Source organism: Protopterus annectens, chromosome 14.part0 (assembly GCF_019279795.1).
Source record: "Protopterus annectens isolate FY-2018-M chromosome 14.part0, PAN1.0, whole genome shotgun sequence".
NCBI classification, from domain to species: Eukaryota; Metazoa; Chordata; order Ceratodontiformes; family Protopteridae; genus Protopterus; species Protopterus annectens.
This window is the reverse complement of record NC_056748.1, coordinates 1,127,132,310-1,127,159,528: the sequence shown is the minus strand read 5'-3', so window position 1 is coordinate 1,127,159,528 and position 27,219 is coordinate 1,127,132,310. Positions and strand designations below refer to the sequence as shown.

Here is a 27,219-nt window from a genome sequence, read left to right as displayed (position 1 = left end):
TTCCATTCGTGGGCATCCGTGGTTCTGCTTAGTATGTCTGCTAGAGTATTGTCTTTCCCGTACAAATATTGCCTGTAACTGAATGTTGTAGCTGAGTGCCAGGGTCCACAGCTCCAAGGTCATTCTGCATAGGGGTATGAATGAGTGCCTCCCTGTTTGTTCATGTACCACAGGACTGTGGTGTTGTCTGTCCTTATCATCAACTGGCCCTCTTTGAGGAATGGTTTGAACTTTTGGATTGCCAGTTTTACTGCCAGCATTTCTTTTAGATTGATGTGCAGGTGAAGTTGATCCTGTGTCCACAATCCTTGCACGCATTTGTCCAGCATGTGGGCCCCCATCCTAGGTCTGAAGCGCCTGTTGTGATGGTCTGGCTTGGTTGACATCTGCGGAAGGGCAGGCCTGGGTTTGACTGGCATGCCTGAGCCCACCATAGGAACTCCTGTTTTAAGCATGGAATTAGTGGGATTTCTGTTTCTAGACTGTGTCTGTGTTGGGACCATAAATTCTTTAGGTACCACTGTAGTTTCCTCATATGTAGTCTGGCAAATGGGACCAAGATTATGCATGATGCCATGAAGCCCAAGGTCTGTAGAAATTTTCTTGCTGTTAACTTGTTCAGTTTTGTTAGTGCCAAGAAGTAAAGAGGAAGTTCTTTTTGTTTTTCTGTAGTCAGGAATGCCATTTGTTGTACTGTGTCCAATTCCGCGCCCAAGAATGTCCTTGTTTGGGATGGTATCAGCCTTGACTTTAGTAAATTGACTGTGTATCCCAGTCCTTGTAGCAAGTAAATGACCCTTTGTAAATCTGTTGTCAGCTTGCTTTTGTTGTCCCCTTGTAGCAGGCAGTCGCCTAGGTATGGGTAAATTTGAATTCCCTGTAGTCTGCAATGGGCGATTACTGATGCCAGGCATTTTGTGAATACTCTGGGCGCAGTAGATAAGCCAAAGGGCAATGCTGAGAATTGATAGTGCTCTGATCCTGCAAGAAATCTGAGGTATCTTCTGCAGATTGGTCGAATTGGGACGTGCAGGTATGCCTCCTTGAGATCTAGAGTTACCAGCCAAGACTCCTTGCCCAGCATGGGAAGAAGTTGCTGTAGGGTCAGCATTTTGAATTTTGGGACAATGATGTATGTATTTAAGGTGGACAGGTCGAGAATTGGTCTCCAACTTTTTCCTTTCTTGGAACTAGGAATAGTCTGGAGTAGAACCCTTTCCTTGTTCTGCTGTTGGCACTCTTTCCACAGCTCTCATGTTTGCTAACTCCATTATCTGTAGAGCCTCTGTTTTTGATTTGGAGGTAGATTTGGCATTCCTCTTTGACTGGTAAAGTGTGGAAGTGAAACCGTAACCTTGATCTATGGTTTGTAAAATCCACTTGTCTTTTGTTATGTAGTGCCAGTTCTTTGAAAATAAGGTTAACTTTCCGCCTAGAGGAGCTGCTATTTGTTCCCTGGTAGGCGGATTTAGGATTAAGTCACTGTGGTTGTGCTGCTGTAGTGGCAGTGGCTGTGTCTGTGCCTCTGTTGTGACCTTGCCACTGTCGCCCTCTGTAGGCACCTCCTCTGGGTTGGTTTCTGCCTCGGGAACGGCTATTCCTGGCCCTTTGAAATTTTGTGGAGTCAGGAAAGGACCAATTTTTGGCAGGCCAGTTCCTGCTAAACCTTAGGGGTTGAACCTGCAGGAAATCTTTAACAGTTTGAACAGATTTTGCCTTTTCTTCCATTTTCTTCATAACCTGCTGGGCAGGTGTACCAAACAAACTTGTCTTGTCCATAGGAGCATCTAGCAACTTAGCTTTAACATGATCCGTAAAGCTTGTTCCTTTAGCCATGCATGTCTTCTTATCACTGTGCCTGTCATGGCTGATCTAAATGAAGCCTCCAGTGCATCATAGCCACATTTTAAGGAATGGTTGCTAACCTGTTGTATGTTATTTACCATCTCTAATACATATTTCTTATCAAGAGATTCATCAGTAGTTAGCTTTTTAGTTAACTGATCAAGCATAAACTCTTGGTATTGTATCATGTGAAACTGACAGTTTAAAGCTCTAGCTGAGAGAGTAGCTGAAGTGTAGACCTTTTACCCCATCTGTCTAGTGACCTTGCTTCCCTTTCAGAAGGAATAGGGTTTTAGCTGTGGTTGCGGCTACTGCCTTGGGACCCTGGGATATAGTTTCTGGGTCTGCAAGAGGGGCCTTGTAAAGGTGGTGATGAGTATCTGGCACCCTGTAAAATCTGTCTGGTTTGGCAGGGCTGGGGTAAAGAATCTGGAGCGGAGCAAACATCATTGAAAGCATCATCCACCACAGAGAGAACAGGAGGTATAGCTAAGGGCCTGTGCTGTGGGAGGTGCAGAAAGGTCCTAAGTCTTTTGCTGGAGTCTGAAAAATCCTGTTGCTGCCATTGGAACTGTTCACGCATGGCATGCAAGGTTTCCCCAAAGGAGAATTCTTCTGGTGGGGAAGCAGCTGGAATGGATTCTTCAGCATCAGATTCTTCAAAATTGGAGAAGGGAGCCTCAGGCTGGTCAGTTATGTCTGATTCATCAGCAGAATCATCAGAAGACACTGGCTCAGGGGCTCTGCCCTAGGTCTCTTCTCTGGGCGCTGAGAGGCCCTGTCTGGGTGAGATTGAGATCCTCTAATTAAAGAAATTAAATCTTCTGCCAAAGAAAGCATTTGAGAACTAGAAGAGGGCCTGGATGTGGTGGGTTTAACAGGCACTGATTTAGTAGTCTTGGCTGCTTTAGCCCTGGCGAAGGCCTTAATGGACATGGCTGCTGAGGCCTAGCAGCACCACGTGCTGGGGTAGAGACATCCAAGGGATGGTGTCTGATAAGTCAACCACCGTAGTGGGTAAAATTTCGAGGTCGATTCAAGAATTGTAGCAGGGCCTCAGTTGTAAGAATGGTTACAGCTGTACTTTGAGCAGTTTACCCGGTTGGCGCCGAAACCGAGACACTCGCGGTTTGCCTTGCCGTGGTTTCGCCGAAACCGCGGACCGCGAGTGTCGGTCTTTATCTTTGCTTTTGAAGATTGGGTAGTCGGAGGATCCGGCATAATGTACGCAAAATCAGTACCGAAAAACTGTTCTGCAAACTCCGACCGACGCCTAAGCGCTCGTCGGTTGAAAGAGGCACAGGCCGAACAGGCTGCTACGCGTGGGCTGGGCCTAAACAAGGCAGACAGTAAGAGTGGAAATCTTTATGAGGTATTTGTTTCCCACAGGTTAAACAATTGTTAACTTTTTCTGACATCGGCTGAGGCAAGAAAGAGTCCCCAACGGGGTACTTAGCTTTAGAAGTCTTCCAAGTAGTATTCGGTAGAAGTAATCTCTGGATCCGACCGACCGCACTTGCGAACAGCTTCTGCTTCGGCGCCACGGCAAGAAAGACTGAGGAAAATGGCGTCGGGTGATGCTTTTATACCCGAAGACCAGCAGAGATGACGTCGGGTGGAGTGCGACATCAGCCGAAGCCGGACCCGGACTTTGGAATCCGGCCGACTGCAGGGCTGCCTGACGACAGGACAACCCACTTGTTATGACTGCAGATGCATCCATGAAGGACATCAGTATCACTCACTACTCACATCCTTCCTCTGCAGAATAAATATAGACATACAAGATTATCAAGATTATGCAACCAAAGAGCAGTCCTAGAATCCATCCTGTAACGCACTGGGCAGCTCATCGAGATTGCCCATATTCACTATGCTGCAGAAGTACTGCACAGACAAAAGGCTTAAATACCAACAGTTTGGCTTGGTATGACTTTCAATGGAACACAGAAAGCAGGTCAATCCACCTTTTACTAGACATCCACACGCAGGTATTGCAGTTGCATACTGGAGGCAGCCAATCCTGAATCAATACATAAGAGCCCCCCCCCAATGAATTAACTGGGCACTCATTTCAAGTGACACTGACTTCAAATATGCTTCAGCCTTTTCAAAAACAGGCAAATTCTTTGCTTCTAGTAGTGTATGTTGTCTATAGTGACTAGGGATACTGAAGTGTAAAGGTTTTAATTTATTACTTTTGAACACTTGAAACCATAGGGATGTCTTTTTTTTTTTTAACAAGCAACTTGTTTTTATCCGGAACAGTTGCAAGCTTACATACATCAACTCTGAGATACATTGGAGAAAATGGAATATTCTGAGAAATGGCAATCTCTGACTTACTGTAATGTTAAGTCTGGATTTTTGGTCATTCAGGTGCCACATTTTGGGATTCAGCAATCTGAGTCTTAAACCTGGCTGCTGTCATCTTTTAATAAATGCACTTTTCAAGGGGAATAACTATAAATACATTTTGCTCTGTAACAGCTGCTTTAGTATTCATCTCCACATATATGCCATTAGTCAACTAAGACAGAATGGTTTGCCTAACTAAAGTGTACTTTTCAAGCATGAAGTCATGTAGAGATTATACTGTTACAGACCCAGTAAATCACAGTGCAATATATTCACTTCAGCATTTCACAGTGCTATATGCATTGCAGAAACCATTTCTTAGTTCTATAAAAGACTGCCTCATTGTAGAACAGTGAAGTTAAGAGATAACACAGTTATCAAAATGATCAGAATTATGATGGCTTTCAAACACATACATCCAGCTCAGAGAATTACAAATACTTATAGTTCAAAATTTTTTATACAAGTTGACATTTTTAATGGTTTAACTGTGATACATTAGAAATAATTGAAGATAGCATTTACAAGAGACACTATGATATATAAACATGATACAAGTGCCCTTAATATTTTGTGAATTTTTTAACCAAAACCATGCGTTTTTCATTTCAGAACAGATGACTTGACTGAATAGTGTTTACAAAAACTGCAAAAGATGTAGAGTGTATGGTTTGGCTCCTATAAAAATGTAACAGAAGCTTACAGAAAAAGTGCTCAAACTTCTGCTGATACGTAATGCAGGAAATGGAAAAGACTTTTCAAATAATCCAATAGACAAAAGAGGGGGGAATAATCTTTGGCATCATGTCTGAATTCACCATGAAATATACAAGGCATTTTTATTACATGATATCAATTATTTTGTGCAAAACACAGATATAATCTACACCTGTGCTACAATCAAGAAAAAAATAACTAAAACACAGTGTTGGTGCAACTTAAAGCAGCAGTGTTGCAAAAATTGCCTATGTTACCAACATTAAGTCCTACATAATATTAAGTCTTCTAACTGTATTTGGCTGACAACATTTTTCAGCTACTGTGGACATTTGTAAATGTTCAAATTCTTTGCATTTTTAATGCAAAAAATTAAAACTGGAGGTCTGATTACACTGCGAATCAGGCAAGATAAACACAGTGAAATGCACAGGAAGCATTCACCTGACAAGATGAATAATACTGTCAGTCCTAAGAACCACAGAAAAAAACACTTCAGATAGCACTTTTGGTTGCACTGCTGCTTCAGGCAACATTAGGCATTTAGAAGGCAACATTGCATAAAAGAGTCTGTACTTTGTACAGTGTCACTTTAAAATAGTGGTTGCCACCAAAACAGAGGCTATATCCTTTTTTATTTGCTTCATCTAAGCCAGATTAGTTGGCAGAGACAAAGTTTTAATAGCAATCTGATGCAAGACCTCTCAAGTATGTGAAACATCTGGACATTTGTAATAAACTGCAGTTCTCCAACTGCCTGGATATTTACAACAGCTACTCAGAAATAAACTGCGGACTAACAGGACTTGTAGTTTTCCTCCATTTTGTTTTGGCCTGCAACACCCACATGCTGTAGTAAGAACTAACGGAAGACTGAATCTCCTCGAGCTGCCAGAAGGGACTGCCCCCACAAGCTGCATCTGAAACCTTTCTTTTTAAACCTAGTGTACCGTCACATTAAGCCCTAGGCTAAAATTCATACATGTTCTTGGGTAAATAATTGGAACAGAAAATACACGGTGAAGAAATGGCTGTAAACAAGCTATATAAATATTATATAAACCTTCATAAGCATAACAGAAGAGTTTTTTTTTTCTTTAGTGAAGCCATGGTGAATAAGAAAACACCAAACAGCCTATTTTAAATATGAAACTTGATTTCTGAAGATAGTTCTTCTACGCATGTTTATTAACTGGTGCAGGTATGCAGAATGAAACCATTTTTTACAGCACAGTTCACACTCCACTTTACAGTTTTCTCTTCTTGTTCAGAGCAATGAATGGACTTGTTTTGCCCACTAAAAGCTTGGATCCTTCACTGGTACCATGGGGTTTTCCTCACCCAGCGTAGTGTGAATCCCGCATCTGTTCTGATCTTGATTGATGCTGCCTCCGCTTCTCTCACAGTTTCCTTCACAGACTGCATAAGATTCTGGGCGTTGTGAACAAGCATTTCTGTTGCCTATGTGAAAGAGAGAGTGTTAAATAGGGGAAAAAAAACACTCAAGTTGTATGTTGTATTCTGTATAAAATCAAGTTTACACACTGGCAATCAAAGAAGCTTCATCATGGCTGAACTGCACTGCTAAATGACAATTTCACTAGGAAGGCTTTGCACTTAAAAAAAAGTGCAAAAGATTTTTCTAACAGGACAGATTATTTTTGCATATCATGATGTCTGCGACTAGTAAAAGTGATGTATTTTCTTGCTGAAAAGCACGGGAGTGCACTGTACACTGTAACTACAGTTTTTCTTGAGGAGATAAGGTCTGCCTAGTTTCAAAGAAATGCAGCGAGAAACCGAAAGCATACGCTTTTCAGTTGTACGCATGTGTATGAGGGAGAGAATGCACAAGTTTTAATTTTATGTTATTGCATTTGTTTACTGTGAAAGCCCACTAGACATAAAAGAGCCCATTTTCAGCGGAGGCCCGAAGAGAAATGCTCCGACAAGAACAGTGATGCAGAAAAAAAAAAATTAAACAATAATTGGTACAGAAGTAGAAACAGTGTTCCAAAGCCAAAGCCATGGACTATCCTATATCAATCCTGATAAATAGAACCATAAAAGAGAGAAACATCCCTACCATCTGAAGATCTCCCACATTATACCCCTACACAAGGGTGGCAACTCTAACGAACATTCAAACTACCTTCCAATAGCATTACTTTCTTCTTTGGCTAAAATAATGGAAAGATGCATCCATAGACAATTACTAGACCACTTACTGCAAAACAATCTACTTGCAAAGTGTCAGCATGGCTTTAGGCCATTCCATAGTACTACCACTGCTCTCTTATCCTTCTCTGATGGCATAAATCATAACAAAAATAACATTCTCTCCTCAGCACTCTCTATCAACCTCTCAAAAGCTTTTGACATGGTTAACCACCACTTACTTATCAATGTATTAAAATCTCTTTCTCTTGACACTCTGGCTATACAATGGTACCAATCTTACCTAAATAACAGACAACAGGCTGTGCTTTGGGACAACAACCTATCTTCCCCATCTCCCTGTTACCCTGGGAGTCCCCCAGGGCTCTATTCTTGGCCCCCTTTCTATTCCCAATTTATATAAATGACCTTCACCTAGCTATTACTCAAGCTACCTGTATTCAATATGCAGATGATTTTACAATAATCTGCTCAGCTACTTTTTCATCTGAACTTCAGTCCTTAACCCAGAAAATGTTTACCATAGTAGAAAACTGGTTTTTACAATGCTGCCTCCTCCTGAACCCCAAAAAGACAAAACTTTTACTCTTCACACCCACCCGCAAATCCACCCCAATAGACCTCTCCATCCATTCTAATAATGGTACTCTTATATCTCCAGATCTAACAACTAAACTTCTAGGAATAACAATAGATAACAACCTTACCTATGAAATTAGAAGTTATGTACCTACCATAACGTTCCATGTTAGTTGTCTTCTCTCGCCTTCTTTCTTGATGGATGGGTTTGGAGCCGATCCTCGGCTCCGACTCGGCACTTGCTAAGCTCGAGAGCTAATTTTACCACCTCGAGGCAACCCTATATCCCATGATGCAAGGCGGAGATTACCCAGATCTTGTTTGGTAGCTAAAGAAATAGCAATATTTTCTTCCAACTGAAGAGGAGGAAGAAAATAAGGATACTAAATAACATCAGAACCCTCTAGAAAGGATCAACGTAATCTAGTGACACTAGGAGTTGAACAGCTAGAAAAAGGTAATAACCTCTTAATAGAAGAAGTATAATCTTCCCCGTCTGACCAGGCTAGGGGGATGGAGGGCGGGACGCAAGAAAGAAGGCGAGAGAAGACAACGAACATGGAATGTTATGGTAGGTACATAACTTCTAAATGTTAAGTTGTCAATCTCGCCTTCATTCTTGCTGGATGGGACCGCATCCCTAGCACCTCTATCCTGGGTGGCTCAATGTAACAGACTCTTGAGAACGGTGGAACCAAAATTCGCTCTGTCTCTGGAGACAGAATCTAATTTGTAATGTGAAACAAAGGTATGAGGAGAGGCCCATGTGGCTGCTGCACAAATAGTGTCTATTGGAAGTCTAGCTTGAAAGGCTGTAGATGTAGCTAGAGCTCTGGTAGAATGGGCTTTTGGGTTAGAAACCAACTCTCTGCCTCTGAGCTGATAAATGTAAGTGATCACAGAAGACAGCCACCTAGATAAAGTTACCTTAGAAACTGGAAGGCCTTTCCTGTTCTCTGCATAGGACAGAAATAGTTGATCAGATTTCCTAAAAATTTTTGTCTTGTCCAGATAATATCTGAGCTGGCGGTGAACATCGAGATAATGTAACTTTTGTTCAGCTTTATCAGAATAATTCGGGAAAAATACTGGAAGATCAATGGATTGATTTAGGTTAGTCTGCGATGCCACCTTTGGTAAGAAAGACGGATTAGTCCTTAGAGATACCCTGTCTTTGTGGAATATTAGATAGGAGGGCGAATACAGAGAGCATGAAGCTCAGATACTCTCCTGGCAGAAGTAATGGCAACTAGAAAAGTGTCTTCCAAGAAAGCAATTTCAAAGAACAGGCAGCTGCAGGTTCGAACGGGGAAGAATCAAGGATGTTAAAATTAAATTTAGATCCCACTGTGGTGGGGGTCTCTAATCGGAGGTTTCAATAAAAGATACCTCGAAGGAATGCCTTGCAAAGTTTATGTGACATAATGTTGTGGTCCAAAAGCCTATATGAAAATTTGAAATGGCTGCCAGTTGAACTTTCACTGTGGAAGAAGAGGATCCTGAATGAAAAATGTCAGATAGGAAGTCCAATACCGAATGAATTGGAGCAGTATAGGGGTCTATGTTCCTAGCTTTTGCCCAGAAAGAGAAACGTCGCCATTTACTAGTGTAGATCTTTCTGGTAGAAGATTTTAGGGAAGCTACTATGATATCCCATACAGGATTAGAAATCATAGGAAGCCTGGCTAAGGATGGAAGTGGAGCAACCAAGCAGTTAGGTTGACAGAAGGTATGGATTGGTGCAGTTGACCCGACTGGTGGGTCAGAAGATCTGGAACCGGGTCCAGATGCCATGGCTGTACCAAGAGGTAATGATGTAGGAATGGAAACCATATCTGTCGAGGCCAATAAGGGGCAATGAGAATCAACGGAAAAGGGGGAAAGGCATAAAGAAGTCCCCGGGGCCAATCTTCGGTTAGAGCGTCTCTGGGGGGATGGCCTGGAAGGGGGAAGAGAGAGAAGAAGTCTGGGCATTTGCTGTTTAGAAGTGTAGCAAAAAGGTCGCAGCAAGGAAGGCCCCACTTCTGAAAAATCTCTTCCATCACTGACTGTTTGAGAGACCACTCGTGAGGCATGAGAATAGCTCTGCTCAATCTGTCCGCTATGATGTTGGATTTCCCGGGGATGTGCGTTGCTATCAGAAACCGGTGAGAGGAGATTGCCCATTGCCAAAGTCTGAGAGCCTCTTGACACCGTGGATAGGACTTGGTTCCGCCCTGTTTGTTTATATACCACACTACGGACATATTGTCCGTTTGGACTGCAATAGTTCCCAGGGGAAGAGAGTCATTGAGGGCTTGCAACGTTAAAAGCACTGCTCTCATCTCCAGAACATTTATGTGCAGATGGTACTCAAAAGGTTGCCAAGTGCCATGGACCATTCTGCCCTGATAATGCCCCCCCCACCCGATCAGGGAGGCATCCGATGTAACCGTGGCAACTGGGGCAAGAGGAACAAATGGTCTGCCTTGATGGATTTGAGGGGACGATATCCACCAAGTCAGATGTCTTTTGCAAGTTGGAGTTACTATGATCTCGTGACGCATGGGAAGTTGTTGTAAAGACCACTGAGTGAATAGCATCCATTGTAGAAGACGCATGTAAAAGCGGACGAGGGGAAGAAGTGTTATGGCGGCCGCCATAAGACCCAGTACTTTCAGAGCAAATCTGGCCTGAATTTTGTTGCTGAAAAGAATCACCTGGACGTGTCTTTGAATGTCCATTTGGTCTGTTAACCTTGCTGAAAGTTGTATAGTGTCCAATCTTGCGCCTATAAAAGTAATAGATTGACAAGGCAGATTTTTCGAAATTTATAGAAATTCCTAGCCCTCTGCAAGTGTGAATGGTGTAATTTCTGGCTTGGAGAAGCTGATGCCTGGTGGTGGCAGTGAGGAGCCAGTCGTCTAGATATGGAAACACCTGGAATCCTTGATGTCTCAGGTGAGCCGTAACCACTGCCATGCATTTGGTGAACACTCTGGGGGCTGTAGTGAGTCCAAAGGGCAGGGCTCTGAATTGGAAGTGACTGGTCCCCAGCCAAAAGCCAAGAAATCTTCTGGAGCGTCTGTGAATTTTTATGTGATAGTACGCATCCTGAAGATCTATCGAGCACATCCAATTGTCCTTGCCCAGAAAGGGCAGAATGGACTGAAGCGTGACCATCCGGAATCTTGATTTCTTTACAAACTTGTTGAGTTTGCTCAGATCTAATATTGGTCTCCAGTCCCCTGTCCTTTTTGGAACTAAAAAGAACCTTGAGTAGATTCCGGATCCTATTTGGTCCGCTGGGACTGGCTGGATGGCTTTTTTTACTAGCAGTTTTGATATTTCTAGTACTGCTAGTTCCCTTAGACCGGTGGAACGCCTGGAAGGGTTCCCTTTTGTTGAATTGGGGTTTGAATAAAGGGAATTTTGTAACCCTCGGATATAATTGACTGTACCCATTTGTCTTGAGAAAGGGAAAGCCAGGCTATTGGGTACAGCGATAATTTTCCCCCGACTGCCTCCGAAGGCGGACAATCGGGCAACATCTCAGGGATGCTGGAAGGGTTTGTCAGAAAGAGGCTCTCTGCTACCCTGATTCTGCGGACCACCTCTGCCCCTAGGGCGGTGTCTATTATTGTTACCCCCTCTGCCTCTGGGGTAAACTGACTTCGTCAGGCGTGACTCCTTGAGATTTGCGGAACCACATTTTCCCTCCCTTCTGTCCTTTGGGGTAAGGTCTAGAAGGAGTGGAGAAACGGACTCCTACGGCAGAAAGAGTCTTGCCATCTTGTTCGCATCTAGTCAAAGTGTCTTTCACTTGAGGACCGAACAAGGTCGAGCCATCAAAGGGGAGTTTGTGAAAGACACCTTGAAGGGGTCTGCAAAATTACAAAGCCGCATCCAGGACTGACGCCTTAAAGCCACTCCTGTGCCTGCGGCCCTACTCGCTCCATCGGCTGCATAAGAAATGAGCCGCATGGAGGAGTTAGCAATGGAGTTAAGGATTCCTAGCTGTGAGCTAATCTTATCCTGAGACCCAGCAGCTGACGGATCCTGTAAAACTTCTCCCAATTCTTTAAGAACATCTCTTTGAAGGCGGGTGAAGTGGCATAAGTAGTTCAGCGATCTCATGGCAAAAGTCGCTGAAGAAAAAATCCGCTTACTGTACCTGTCCATAGTCCTAGAATCCTTGTTAGGAGGATGGACAGGTACTGAAGGATCAGCTAATTCCTTCTTGGTGGCAGCAGCCACCACCATGGCATCAACTGGGACACCCTTTGTTAAATATTGTCTATCTTGTGGGGCCGTAATAAATTTTGAAGGTCTCCTAGGGATAGGTTCCACGAATCGAGCCATCCACACCTTCCGAGCCACTACCTCCATGAGAGGGTCGAAAGGCGGAGACACCCAGGAGGTGGAGGGTCGAGATCCGAACGCCTCCAGGTATACTGACTTGTCCTCGGAAGGATTAAGGGAGGGCCAGTTCCCCCTCTGCTTAAGGATTTCAAGGATGTCTGAAAATGAGACATCCTCAGAGGAGGACCTTGGGGATCCCTCCGACTCATCCAAGTCAGTATCTGATGTAGTAGACTCAGGGGAGTCAAGATGTTTCCTCTTACATGTCCTCTTACGCGGGGGTTCCCCTGATGGATCAGGAGAAGCCTCGGAAGAGGAAGATATTCCCAATGGGGAAACCTGAGGCGTTGGATCTCTGGGTCCGGGAGCAAGAGAGTGGGAAGAGACGTCAGCAGGCACTGTAGTGGGAGGAGCTGATGGAACTGTCCGTTGACTAAGCCCAGGGGCTAGTACACTCCTCATCACCTCGAAGGCTCCCCCATCAGAGAGACCAGAAAGTTCCCGCTCCGAAGAGATAGGAACCCCAGGCCTCACTGAGGGGGAAGGCTCCGAGGAAGATGTCGGGGCCGAGCGCACCAATGCCGAAGCTCCGAGAGGGAGAATTGGGTCGGACAAGGGTCCGATGCCACTCGCCCCCTCGGAGCCAACGAGAGACACCAGATGCCCAGATTCCTCCAATGAAGGTCTCAAGGAGGAAATCGGAGCAGAGGATGACTGAGCCGAAAGGGGTGGTATCGGCTCCGAAGTCACAACGGTGCCGGTTCCGAGCTCTGTAAGAGAGTTGAAGGAGGAATGTTCGGTGGATGTGAGATAGCTACCGTCTGTTGAGATGGGCTATGGAGTATTTGGGCCAATGCCTGAGACTTTAATAGTCTACTCACCACTCTCTCGAGGTCGTGATCAGATAGCCTGGATGACCGAGAAGAACGGCTCCGATGGCTCCGCTCTGAGAGCAAGGGTGATCTTGGAGCCGAATGTATAGATTCCACTGAATGAGCTCGAGATCTCTTTTTTGAGATCAATGGAGCCAAAGATACGTCGACTCCAGCCGGAGCCAACACTGAGTGTCTGGATTTGACAGTATCGGCGCCGGATGGAGCCGATACTGAGACTGGTATGGAAGGATCGGCTCCGGCCGGAGCCGATCTCGAACCTGGTGAGGATGAACCTGAAGCCGACGGCTTGGAAGTCTGAGCCTAATGCTTAACAGGTTTCGAGGGCTTCCCCGGCACCGACTTAGTCGGGGAGCTCTCGGGCTTTAATAAGCCCCTTAATATCAGCTTATTTTTTCGCTCCTGCAGGACTCTTGGGCTGAAAGCATGACAGATAGCACAAGAGTCCTGCAGGTGTGAAGGTCCCAGGCAATAAACACAAGAAGTGTGACCGTCTGTCAGAGACATCTTCTGACAGCATGAGTCACACTTCTTGAAGCCTGAGACCTTAGTGTCCTTCGACATAACTGTGTCGAGGAAACACAACAGTAACACACACACACACACACACACACACACACAAAAACACTCAGTCCAACAATTTAAAATAAACAGGGATAACACACAGTCATACACAAACAATCCCTGACAGGAAAAAATTTAGGGAGGGGAAGGCCTAAGGCCTAACTAGGGAAAAGGGAATAATTTACTCAAAAAAAGGGAACACTGACGGGAATAGGGCTAAAGTAAGTCATTAGTTAACAAAACACAAATATATATATATAAATTTAAAGGGGGGTAGACGAAAAGTCTCAAAAACTGTTCACTTACCTAGAGCTGGTAAAAGAAGGCCCCTCGTTAGCGGCAAACGAGATCTGGGTAATCTCCGCCTTGCATCATGGGATATAGGGTTGCCTCGAGCTGGTAAAATTAGCTCTCGAGCTTAGCAAGTGCCGAGTCGAAGCCGAGGATCGGCTCCGAACCCATCCAGCAAGAATGAAGGCGAGATTGACAACTTAACATCTCACATTAACAACACTATTAAAACTGTTAATAGGAAACTGGGCTCCCTTTATAGGATTAAACCATTCCTTACTCCACAAGCCAGAACTTCTATTGCCCATACCCATTTAATCTCCACACTTCTCTATGCTTCATCCATATACACAAATCTGACAAAAAGCAACCGTAACAAGCTGTCAAACACTTATAATAGCATTGCCAGATTTGCCACAGCCTCCTCTGTCATAATCTGAAACAACTAGGCTTAGCTAGAGCTACAGAATCAGCTCCATTATAACCAACTCTCCATTGCTCACAAAAATCCTCTTTCAACCAACTAAAACTCCAATACTTTCAAGCCTTTTTACCCCATATAAAAACCTTAAGACATTACGCTCATCTAATAAATTACTAATATCCACAAGTAAAGCCAACAATACTGCTGGTAGCTCTTTGTTCTCTAATGCTGTTGGAAAAAACTGGAACCAACTTCCAAATGAACGGACATCACTGCCCTCATTACCACTATTCAAACAAAAATTGAAACTTTACCTGAATATACACTGGTTGTGCCCCTGTACAAACCCAGACTAATCCAAAATATCATTGTTATCATCCTCTGATGACCTACTACTCATCTACTACCTGTACTATCAAGGACTGGTACATATCAGTTCCTATTCTATCCTAAATGAGCATCTACTACCTGTACTATCAAGGACTGGTACATATCAGTTCCTAGTCTATCCTAAATCAGCATCTACTATCTGTACTATCAAGGACTGGTACACATCAGTTCCTATTCTATCCTAAATGAGCATCTACTACCTGTACTATCAAGGACTGGTACATATCAGTTCCTAGTCTATCCTAAATGAGCATCTACTACCTGTACTATCAAGGACTGGTACATATCAGTTCCTAGTCTATCCTAAATCAGCATCTACTACCTGTACTATCAAGGACTGGTACATATCAGTTCCTAGTCTATCCTAAATCAGCATCTACTACCTGTACTATCAAGGACTGGTACATATCAGTTCCTAGTCTATCCTAAATCAGCATCTACTACCTGTACTATCAAGGACTGGTACATATCAGTTCCTATTCTATCCTAAATGAGCATCTACTACCTGTACTATCAAGGACCGGTACATATCAGTTCCTATTCTATCCTAAATGAGCATCTACTACCTGTACTATCAAGGACTGGTACATATCAGTTCCTATTCTATCCTAAATGAGCATCTACTATCTGTACTATCAAGGACTTGTACACATCAGTTCCTAGTCTATCCTAAATGAGCATCTACTACCTGTACTATCAAGGACTGGTACATATCAGTTCCTAGTCTATCCTAAATGAGCATCTACTACCTGTACTATCAAGGACTGGTACATATCAGTTCCTATTCTATCCTAAATGAGCATCTACTACCTGTACTATCAAGGACTTGTACACATCAGTTCCTAGTCTATCCTAAAGGAGCATCTACTACCTGTACTATCAAGGACTGGTACATATCAGTTCCTAGTCTATCCTAAAGGAGCATCTACTACTTGTACTATCAAGGACTTGTACACATCAGTTCCTATTCTATCCTAAATGAGCATCTACTATCTGTACTATCAAGGACTTGTACACATCAGTTCCTATTCTATCCTAAATGAGCATCTACTATCTGTACTATCAAGGACTGGTACATATCAGTTCCTATTCTATCCTAAAGGAGCATCTACTACCTGTACTACCAAGGACTTGTACATATCAGTTCCTATTCTATCCTAAAGGAGCATCTACTACCTGTACTATCAAGGACTTGTACACATCAGTTCCTTTTCTATCCTAAATGAGCATCTACTACTTGTACTATCAAGGACTTGTACAAATCAGTTCCTATTCTATCCTAAATGAGCATATACTACTTGTACTATCAAGGACTTGTACATATCAGTTCCTTTTCTATCCTAAATGAGCATCTACTACCTGTACTATCAAGGATTTGTACATATCAATTCCTATAGGTTCATAGGTAGGTTCTAGGCTATCTGCCCCAGGGCATTTACAAGCCTAGCCAGAATGTGTTGGCTTTCGCCTCCCTTATAGTCTATATTCCTGAGCCTCTGTCCAGCAGGACCATAGAAGTGATCCGGGGAGTAAATTTACGATTTCCCATCCACTCATCAAGATTTCTCTTGAAGTGGGTCAGTGAGGGGCTCTGCCTAACATGGACTGGTATTCTATTCCAGAACGAGGGAAGCCTTTGGGATATGAATCTAGCCCATGTCCTATTTATTGTTGTGCTAAGGTTTAGATCCCTGGAGCATGTAGCTCTGATAGATTGGGTTTTCTTGAGGTGGAGCATGTCCAACAATTCTGGGTTAGACATGGCCTTGTATGTCAGGCAGAAATCGCCTCCGAGTAGGCGGTAGGCAACTGAGTAGAGCTGGAGTTTTAGTCGAGCTGCATAGGGCATCTATTTGAGGCCTACGATCCTCTTGGTGAGGTATTTTTGAGGTCTCTCCAGCTGTTGCAGGTGTCGGGTAAGGTACATCCCAAATGGGGCACTGTACTCAATTATGGGCCTGATGAATGATGAGTAGAGGGGCACAATGACCTCTCTTGATCTAGACGTAAACACTTTTGTGATTAGGTAAGCTATATAAGAAGGTTTTTCTAACCACTTTGACAATGTGATTGTCAAAGGTGAGGTTGCTATCTACTTGGGTCCCCAGATCTCTAATTACTTCTTCTGTACTTATTGGATTACCTCCTATGTGGTAGTTTGTGGGCACTTTGTTTTTCCCCAAATGGGATGACTATGCACTTTTTGGCATTTAGCTTGAGGCCATGGTTCTGACACCAAGTATCTGTCTCCGTAAGGCCCTTCTGGAGGACGCTTATGTCAGCCGGTGAGTTGATTATGGCTCCCAGTTTGCAATCATCTGCGAACTTGGTAAACCATAATCCTCCCGTGTTTGCCTGTACCTCAGAGAAGTATATACCAAACAAGAGGGGTCCCAGGATTGAGCTCTGTGGGACGCCACTTGCAACCGGTTTATAGTCGGACATGGCACCCGTGACTCTGACCATGTGAGTTCTATCCCTGAGCCAGTTTGCAACCCATCTTGTGACATATGGGTTAATATGTAAGTAGGTAAGCTTGTTTATGATGCCAGAGTGGGGTATTGTGTTGAAGGCCTTTGCGCGGTCCAGGTAAGCTGTGTGGACTACCTTTCCCTCATCTATGGCTTTGGTTACTATTTCTATCCTAAATGAGCATCTACTACCTGTACTATTAAGGACTTGTACACATCAGTTCCTAGTCTATCCTAAATGAGCATCTACTACTTGTACTATTCAAGGACTTGTACATATCCGTTCCTATTCTATCCTAAATGAGCATCTACTATCTGTACTATCAAGGACTGGTACATATCAGTTCCTATTCTATCCTAAATGAGCATCTACTACCTGTACTATCAAGGACTGGTACATATCAGTTCCTAGTCTATCGTAAATGAGCATCTATTACCTGTACTATCAAGGACTGGTACACATCAGTTCCTAGTCTATCCTAAATGAGCATATACTACCTGTACTATCAAGGACTGGTACACATCAGTTCCTAGTCAATCCTAAATGAGCATCTACTACTTGTACTATTCAAGGACTTGTACATATCCGTTCCTATTCTATCCTAAATGAGCATCTACTATCTGTACTATCAAGGACTGGTACATATCAGTTCCTAGTCTATCCTAAATGAGCATCTACTACTTGTACTATTCAAGGACTTGTACATATCCGTTCCTATTCTATCCTAAATGAGCATATACTACCTGTACTATCAAGGACTGGTACACATCAGTTCCTAGTCTATCCTAAATGAGCATCTACTACTTGTACTATTCAAGGACTTGTACATATCCGTTCCTATTCTATCCTAAATGAGCATCTACTACTTGTACTATTCAAGGACTTGTACATATCAGTTCCTAGTCTATCCTAAATGAGCATATACTACCTGTACTATTAAGGACTTGTACACATCAGTTCCTAGTCTATCCTAAATGAGCATCTACTACTTGTACTATTCAAGGACTTGTACATATCCGTTCCTATTCTATCCTAAATGAGCATCTACTATCTGTACTATCAAGGACTGGTACATATCAGTTCCTATTCTATCCTAAATGAGCATCTACTACCTGTACTATCAAGGACTGGTACATATCAGTTCCTAGTCTATCGTAAATGAGCATCTATTACCTGTACTATCAAGGACTTGTACATATCAGTTCCTAGTCTATCCTAAATGAGCATCTACTACCTGTACTATCAAGGACTGGTACATATCAGTTCCTATTCTATCCTAAATGAGCATCTACTACTTGTACTATTCAAGGACTGGTACATATCACTTCCTATTCTATCCTAAATGAGCATCCACTACCTGTACTATTCAAGGACTTGTACATATCAGTTCCTATTCTATCCTAAATGAGCATCTACTACCTGTACTATCAAGGACTGGTACATATCAGTTCCTAGTCTATCCTAAATCAGCATCTATTACCTGTACTATCAAGGACCGGTACATAACAGTTCCTAGTCTATCCTAAATGAGCATCTACTACCTGTACTATCAAGGACTTGTACATATCAGTTCCTAGTCTATCCTAAAGGAGCATCTACTACCTGTACTATCAAGGACTGGTACATATCAGTTCCTAGTCTATCCTAAATGAGCATCCACTACCTGTACTATTCAAGGAATTGTACATATCAGTTCCTATTCTATCCTAAAGGAGCATCTACTATCTGTACTATCAAGGACTTGTACATATCAGTTCCTATTCTATCCTAAATGAGCATCTACTACCTGTACTATCAAGGACTGGTACATATCAGTTCCTATTCTATCCTAAAGGAGCATCCACTACCTGTACTATTCAAGGACTTGTACATATCAGTTCCTATTCTATCCTAAAGGAGCATCTACTATCTGTACTATCAAGGACTTGTACATATCAGTTCCTATTCTATCCTAAATGAGCATCTACTACCTGTACTATCAAGGACTTGTACATATCAGTTCCTAGTCTATCCTAAATGAGCATATACTACTTGTACTATCAAGGACTTGTACATATCAGTTCCTATTCTATCCCAAATGAGCATATACTACTTGTACTATCAAGGACTTGTACATATCAGTTCATATTCTATCCTAAATCTGCATGTTAAAAAAAAAAAAAAAAAAAAAACTTATCTGTAATAAGTTAATGTATTCAACTGTTGAAACGTTATGTAATTATCTGTAAAACAACTTCTGTACATGCACTCTACATGTCATGTTAAACAATTAATATATTAATCATTCTTAGTTGGAGCTTATCTCCCCGGGCCTCTACTGAAAATGGACATATATCCAGATAGACTAGCCTGGTCAACAAATGTAAAATAATAAAATAAATTACACACAGTGATTACAGTAATCTTTACAGAATATATACATACAAGCAGGAATTTAGTTGGTTTGATTACAGTAATGTATACAGAATATATACATAAAAGCAGGAATTTAGTTGGTTGCCAGATGAATTCAATCAGAGAGGTATAAACAGGGATATATTAATCAGCATTATTGAACTAGTATCAGCAAGTGATGAAAAAATAAATGTGGAGAAAATATCATCAGTAGCAAAAAGCACAGGAGTTTAGTTATCATACAAGAAGGAAGAGCTTAGGTTATAGAGCAGGAATATAGCCAGGAGGGGTTGTTATAGAGCAGGTACAGACCCAGGAAGGGTTGTTATAGAGCAGGTACAGAGCCAGGAAGGGTTGTTATAGAGCAGGTACAGAGCCAGGAAGGGTTGTTATACAGCAGGAACATAGCCAGGAAGGGTTGTTATAGAGCAGGTACACAGCCAGGGAGGGTTATTATACAGCAGGTACAGAGCCAGGAAGGGTTGTTATAGAGCAGGTACAGAGCCAGGAAGAGCTTGGGTTGTTATAGAGCAGGTACAGAGCCAGGAAGAGCTTAGGTTATAGAGCAGGTACAGAGCCAGGAAGGGTTGTTATACAGCAGGTACAGAGCCAGGAAGAGCTTAGGTTATAGAGCAGGAACATAGCCAGGAAGGATTGTTATACAGCAGGTACAGAGCGAGGAAGGGTTGTTATACAGCAGGAACATAGCCAGGAAGGGTTGTTATACAGCAGGTACAGAGCCAGGAAGAGCTTAGGTTATACAGCAGGAACATAGCCAGGAAGGGTTGTTATACAGCAGGTACAGAGCCAGGAAGGGTTGTTATAGAGCAGGTACAGAGCCAGGAAGAGCTTAGGTTATAGAGCAGGAACATAGCCAGGAAGGGTTGTTATACAGCAGGTACAGAGCGAGGAAGGGTTGTTATACAGCAGGAACATAACCAGGAAGGGTTGTTATACAGCAGGTACAGAGCCAGGAAGAGCTTAGGTTATACAGCAGGAACATAGCCAGGAAGGGTTGTTATACAGCAGGTACAGAGCCAGGAAGGGTTGTTATACAGCAGGTACAGAGCCAGGAAGAGCTTGGGTTGTTATAGAGCAGGTACAGAGCCAGGAAGAGCTTAGGTTATAGAGCAGGTACAGAGCCATGAAGTGTTGTTATAGAGCAGGTACAGAGCCAGGAAGAGCTTAGGTTATAGAGCAGGTACAGAGCCAGGAAGTGTTGTTATAGAGCAGGTACAGAGCCAGGAAGGGTTGTTATAGAGCAGGTACAGAGCCAGGAAGTGTTGTTATAGAGCAGGTACAGAGCCAGGAAGGGTTGTTATAGAGCAGGTACAGAGCCAGGAAGGGTTGTTATAGAGCAGGTACAGAGCCCGGAAGGGTTGAGATGATTTTTCAGTACTTGTTTAAAGGTGGTGGTGCTGCTAGTGTTTCTTACAGAAGGAGGAAGTGAGCTCCTTAGTTTAGCGATAGCGAAGGAATAGAGGAGTTGACCAGCAGGTAAGGTGGGATTAGGCTTTCTACTTTTAGTAGATGATTTTCAAATCTTAGTTGCCTGCTGTGTTGGTATTTGGCAAGTAGAGTTCAGAGAGCAGGACAGTCTGTAGATTATTTTGTGTGCTGTAGTTAAGTTGGGTGAATGAGAGATGGTGGGGGAGTTCCAGCCAGCCTAACTGTTTCAGTGAGTTACAGTGGTGGGACGAGAATTTGGCTTGGTGGCAAATTTGGCTATTCTGTTGTAACACATATCAAAGTTTGGATTTTGTAGAATTTTGGATATTAGTGAGGAGAGGGGCACCATACAGGAGATAGGGTAATAAAAAGGTGGTTGCAAGGGTTTGTCTAGTAGAGAGTCTAAGAAAGTGTTGGTGCCTGTAGAGCATACCAAGCTTTTGGTGTGTTTTTATGATGTTATTGTTTACGTGTAGGTTAAAGTTAAGATTTTCATCTATAATAATGCCTAGTAATTTAGTGTGGGGGACAACTTCTATAGCGGTATTGTCTTGGGCTTGTATAGTGCAGAGTTTTTTTTTTTTTTTTTTTTTAATCTATGGTAGTGGTTTTCTTAGGAGTAAAATTACTAGTTTAGTTTTTTTACGGATTTAGGGCAAGATGGTTGTTAAGCATCTAAGATTCAGTAGAAGTGATGGCATTCTGGGTGATTTGCTGGAGTTCAGAGCTGGAATTTGCAGTGCATATTATTGTAGAGTCGTCAGCATACTGAATTACTGAGCATTGTGGGAGAGTGGAATGAAAGTTGTTAATAAAGACGCTAAATAAGACAGGATCAAGTATGGAGCCTAGGTAAGTGAAGACCTGTTCCCAAAGGCTGGACAACAAAGCAATGAAAGTTAAGTAATGCTATAAGGATATTAAAGGATTTCTAGTGTTTCAAACAGATGATACTTACGCTTGTTGCTACTACTACCATACCTCTCAACAACTCAGAGCAAAAAATCTGGACAAGGTTATAAATAGAGGGAGGGCAAAGGCCCAAACAAAGAAGTTATGTACTTAACATAACATTCCATGTTTGTAGTCCATCTCACCTACATTCTTGCTGGATGGGTTCGGAGCCGAACCTTGGCTCTGTCTCAGCCGATACTAAAGCTTGTGAACTTTTACTGTCTTGAGGCTATCCCCTATCCCATGGTGCACCACAGCAATTCCCCAGATCGTTTGCAAGAAAGTAACTAAATACATAATAGTGATTATTCTAACAATAACTATGTACATATAAACAAAAAGATTTTGTTTTACTATCCATAGCATATGGACAGACAACTATCACAAGGTCAGGTAGCAAAAGGATAATCCACCAAGTTCCTCGAGGATAAAGGAAGGGGGAAGGAGGGTGGGACGCAAGAATGTAGGCGAGATGGACTACAAACATGGAACGTTATGGTAAGTACATAACTTCTTTATGTTATACAGTCCTATCTCGCTGCAATTCTTGCTGGATGGGACAGCGTCCCCAGCACCTTTTTCCCGGGTGGCTAAAGCAGAGAGAGACTTCAGCACAGTGGACCCAAAGGATGACCTGTCCCTGGAGGACAAATCTAATTTATAATGAGTGACAAAAGTAGGAGGTCTTGCCCATGTAGCTGCTGCACAAATGGTATCAATTGGGAGTTTGGATTTGAAGACATATGAAGCCGATACTGCTTTAGTTGAATGGCCTCTTACCTTAGCAGGTAATTGTTTCCCAACACTTTTGTAAGAAAATGAAATGCAGTCTGAAAGCCATTTAGGCAGAAAAACCTTTTTTTCCTCTGAGAATAAAACAAACAATTGATCCGATTTCCTAAAATCTTTAGTCCTGTGCAGGTAAAATCGGAGGATTCTATGGACATCTAATTGATGCAGTCTGTATTCTGATTTATTACCATAACTGGGGAAGAATACTGGTAATTTAATAGTTGTGTTTAGATTATGTTCTGAGCACACCTTAGGAAGGAAAGAAGGATTACTCCTTAGGGAAACTCTGTCCTTATGGAAAATAATATATGGAGGTCGAATGGTTAGAGCTTGCAATTCTGAAACCCTCCTAGCAGATGTTATAGCTACTAAGAACAATGTCTTCCAAGACAACAATTTCAAGTCGGATGAAGGAGACTATTCGAACGGTGGAGAAATCAATGAGGTAAGAACTACGTTTAAGTCCCAGGGCTCTGGAGGTTGCCTAATTGGAGGTCTGAGAAGTAGGACTCCTTTCAAAAAGGTTTTACATAAAAAGTGGGACATAATAGTTTCCCCATGTTCCCAAAAAGATAATTTGAGATGGCAGCCAACTGAACTCTGATGGTAGCAGCTGCAGCTCCTTCTTGAAAAATAGATGCGAAGAAGGACATAATAGACTCTATGTGAGCTGAGTAGGGATCTATGCCTTGTTTTTCCACCCACATGGAAAACCTTTTCCATTTGCTGGAGTATAATTTTCTGGTGGGAGGAAATGAGGATGTGTTTTACAGTAGGAGAAAGGGATAAACACCTGGCTATTTGTGGAACTGGAGCAGCCATGCTGTCAATTTCAGGGTCTGGATGGTAGGATGGAACTGTCCCAATTGGTGAAACAGGAGGTCTGGAGATGGTTCCAGAATCCATGGTTCCTCCAAGAAATAAGACTACAGGAAGGGGAACCAGAATTGACGAGGCCAGTAAGGAGCAATCCACTAAAGCACTCATGTAGACGGGCTAGGGGAACTAAAAGAATGGTGGATGCCATAGTACCTAGGACTTGAACTGTTCTGGCTTGTACTTTGTCTTTGGTCAGCAGAAGTCTGACTTGGTTGGGTAACGATTCTATCCTTTCTGGAGTCCGTTTTGCTGTCATGGTGGTTGAGTCCAGATCTGAGCCTAAGAAGACAATACGCTGCGATGGAGATAAAGCGGATTTTTTTAGATTTACTGTAATTCCAAATCTGGTGCACAAGGACAGTGTCTCGTCCCTGGCTCGGATTAGTTGGTCCTTGGTGATAGCAGTGAGGAGCCAGTCATCTAAGTACAAAAACAAGAACAATTTTTTGGCATATAATGGTGAATTTTTTCAACAAATACAAGGAGTTGCTATGGGTGCGGCCTGTGCACCTACTTTTGCAAATCTGGTACTAGCAAATTGGGAAGAAAAGTACATCTTCAATTCCAAGTTTGTAAAGTATTGGAAGTTATATAAAAGGTTCTTAGATGACATAATTTTTTGGACTGGGGGTTAAGATATATTGAAAGAATTTATAGAATATATAGGGGGAACAACTGATTTTCTTAGATTTACATCCACAAATTCAGGAAAAAACATCCAATATTTGGATATAGAGGTCCTAAAAATAAATAATACTTTGGAAACTAGAGTTTATAGGAAACCCACCAATGTAAACTCCTTTTTACACTTTAATAGTGCACATCCAATTTATTGTAAGAAAAACCTGGTGAAAGGACAGTTTGTCAGAGGGTCAAGAATGACCAGCAATAATGATGATTTTACAAAAGAATGTGACCTATTAGAAGGAATGTTTTTGGCAAGAGAATACCCTAGGAAGTTCATTAGGAATTTAAGAATGGAAGTGGAAAGAGGGAGAATAGACACATTTAGGCCCATCCTAGGAGAAAGAGAAGGAGTAAATAATAATAATGAGAAGAGTGCAAATATAGGAGAGAATTTTCAAAAGGCCCTTATATTAGAATATAACGCTTTGAATAGAAATATTAAAACAATATTCCAAAAACAATGAGAGAGATTTGGCTCCCTTACGGACTTGGATGGACTCCCTCAAAGGATACCTAAGGTTGTTTTTAAAAATTCCATTAGTGTTAAAGGCATATTAGAGACAAAAAACGACTTGTATAGAAAAGGAGAAAGGAATAGCAAAGAAAAAACAGGGACCTTTAGGTGTGGGAAATGTAGACAATGTGAATTCATAATGAATACGGAGAAAATTTATTTGGAGAGTAGGGGATGTTGGTTAACTAGTAAGGGGTATTTTAACTGTGACTCCAGAGGTTTGGTATATTTCGCCATTTGTGTACAATGTTTTTCCGTCTATGTGGGTAAGACTGAGAGGACTTTAAAGAAAAGAATATATGAACACATATACGACATAAAAAAGGGGAAAGAGACAAATGCATTGTTTAGACATTCCAAGGTATGTGAGGGATATAAATTTTGTTTCTTTGTCCTGGATCAGGTTAAATGTGACATTAGAGGCCCCTGGGAGGAAAATAGAAGTTATGTTCTTACCATAACGTTCCATGTTAGTTGTCTTCTTCTCGCCTTCTTCTTGCTGGATGGGTTCGGAGCCAACCTCGGCTCCGACTCGGCCACTCTAAAAGCTCGAGAGTTGGTTCCACCAGCTCGAGGCTCCCCTTATATCCCACAATGCTAGGCGTGAGTTACCTCAGATCTCGTTTGTAAGCTAGGCCCAGCTTATAATAATAGCAGAATAACTAGAAACAAAGTCCACCTCTATAAACAAGGGAGAAGAGAAGGGTGACCTATATCCTGATCCAGGAAAATATGCACAGCAGCATATACCTAAAGTAAAGAGGTGGTAGAAAGAGAGGTCACAATCAAAACTCCTCTAGGTCTGTCCAGGCCAGGGGGAAGGAGGGTGGGACGCAAGAAGAAGGCGAGAAGAAGACAACTAACATGGAACGTTATGGTAAGAACATAACTTCTATATGTTAAGTTGTCTATCTCGCCTTCATTCTTGCTGGATGGGACCGTCCTAGCACCTTGTCCCGGGTGGCCTAACGGAACAGACTCTTGAGAACAGTGGAACCAAAGTTAGCTCTATGCCTAGAAGCTAAATCCAACTTATAATGAGAAATGAAAGTGTGAGGAGTAGCCCAAGTAGAGCCACACAAATGGTGTCAATAGGCAGTCTGTCTTGGAAGGCTATAGAAGTAGCCAAAGCTCTGGTGGAATGGGCTTTAGGTTTGTTAGGCAGCTTTTGGTGTCTAATTTCATAAACAAGGGAAATCAGAGATGTTAGCCATCTAGATAATGATACCTTTGAAACTGAAAGTCCCTTTCTGCCTTCTGCATAAGAGACAAACAGCTGGTCAGATTTTCTGAATTGTTTGGTTCTATCCAAATAGTACCTTAACTGACGATGAACATCTAGCCAATGCAATTTTGTTCAGACCTGTTAGAATATTCTGGAAAAACACAGGGAGGTCAATGCTCTGATTTAGGTTAGGCCGAGGCTATCTTAGGTAAAAAGGACGGATTGGTTCGTAAAGATACCCTGTCCTTATGGAACAACAGATAAGGAGGTCGACAGCTGAGTGCATGAAGTTCTGAAACTCTTCTAGCTGAAGTAATAGCTACCAGAAAGAGTGTCTTCCATGATAGCAATTTTAAAGAACAGGAGGCTGCAGGTTCGAAAGGGGAGAGAATCAAAGAACTAAGAACTAAATTTAGGTCCCAAGGAGGAGGAGGATTTCTTATAGGAGGTCTGAGTAGAAAAACTCCCTTCAAAAAGGCTTTGCAAAGCTTGTGAGACATTATGGCAGACTCTGAAATGCCCACATGAAAGTCAGAAATAGCTGCCAATTGAACTTTAAGAGTAGAAGGAGATGAACCTGCATGAAAGAGTTCAGCTAGAAAATCAAGGACCATTTGGATGGAAGCAGTGAAAGGATCTATGTCCCTTCCTTGAGTCCAATAGGCGAAACGTTTCCACTTACTCAAATAAATCTTTCTAGTGGAAGATTTATGGGAAGCTATCAAAATATCCCGAACAGAGCGAGATATTTGAGGAAGCCTGGCTAAGGTTGGAATAGGAGGAACCAAGCAGTGAGGTTCAAAGAGGGAAGGGAGCGATGAAACTGACCCGACTGATGGATCAAAAGATCTGGAACTAGGTCCAGATGCCAAGGTCACTCCAACAGAAAATGATGTAGAAAGGGGAACCAAACTTGTCGAGGCCAGTAAGGAGCAATGAGGATCAACGAGGCCTTCTGAGCGATAGCTTTCTGTATCACTTGAGAGATTAGTGGGAAGGGTGGAAATGCATACAGAAGTCCCCGGGGCCAAACTTGCACTAGAGCGTCTCTGCTGGGCTGGCCTGGTAAAGGGAATAGGGTGAAATAATCTCTGCACTTGCTGTTTTGGGGAGTAGCAAAAAGGTCGCAGCAAGGCTGACCCCACTTGAGAAAAATTTCTCTCACAACAGAGTCTTTCAGAGACGACTCGTGAGGCATGAGGATAGCTCTGCTCAACTTGTCCGCGATTTGATTGGACTTCCCGGGGATGTGCGTTGCTATCAGAAACCGCTG

The 27,219-nt window shown here is 42.5% G+C and overlaps 1 protein-coding gene across 1 annotated transcript in view; it reads right to left on the bottom strand.

Annotated features, from left to right (window-relative positions):
- Positions 1 to 6,077: 6,077 nt before the first annotated feature.
- VCL (vinculin) overlaps positions 6,078 to 27,219 on the bottom strand; it is a 1,795,541-nt gene continuing 1,774,399 nt past the window's right edge. The window contains exon 25 of the mRNA XM_044055664.1: positions 6,078 to 6,381. Within this exon, the coding sequence (XP_043911599.1) occupies positions 6,235 to 6,381 (147 nt within the window). The 3' untranslated portion in view covers positions 6,078 to 6,234. The remainder of the gene's footprint in view (positions 6,382 to 27,219) is intronic.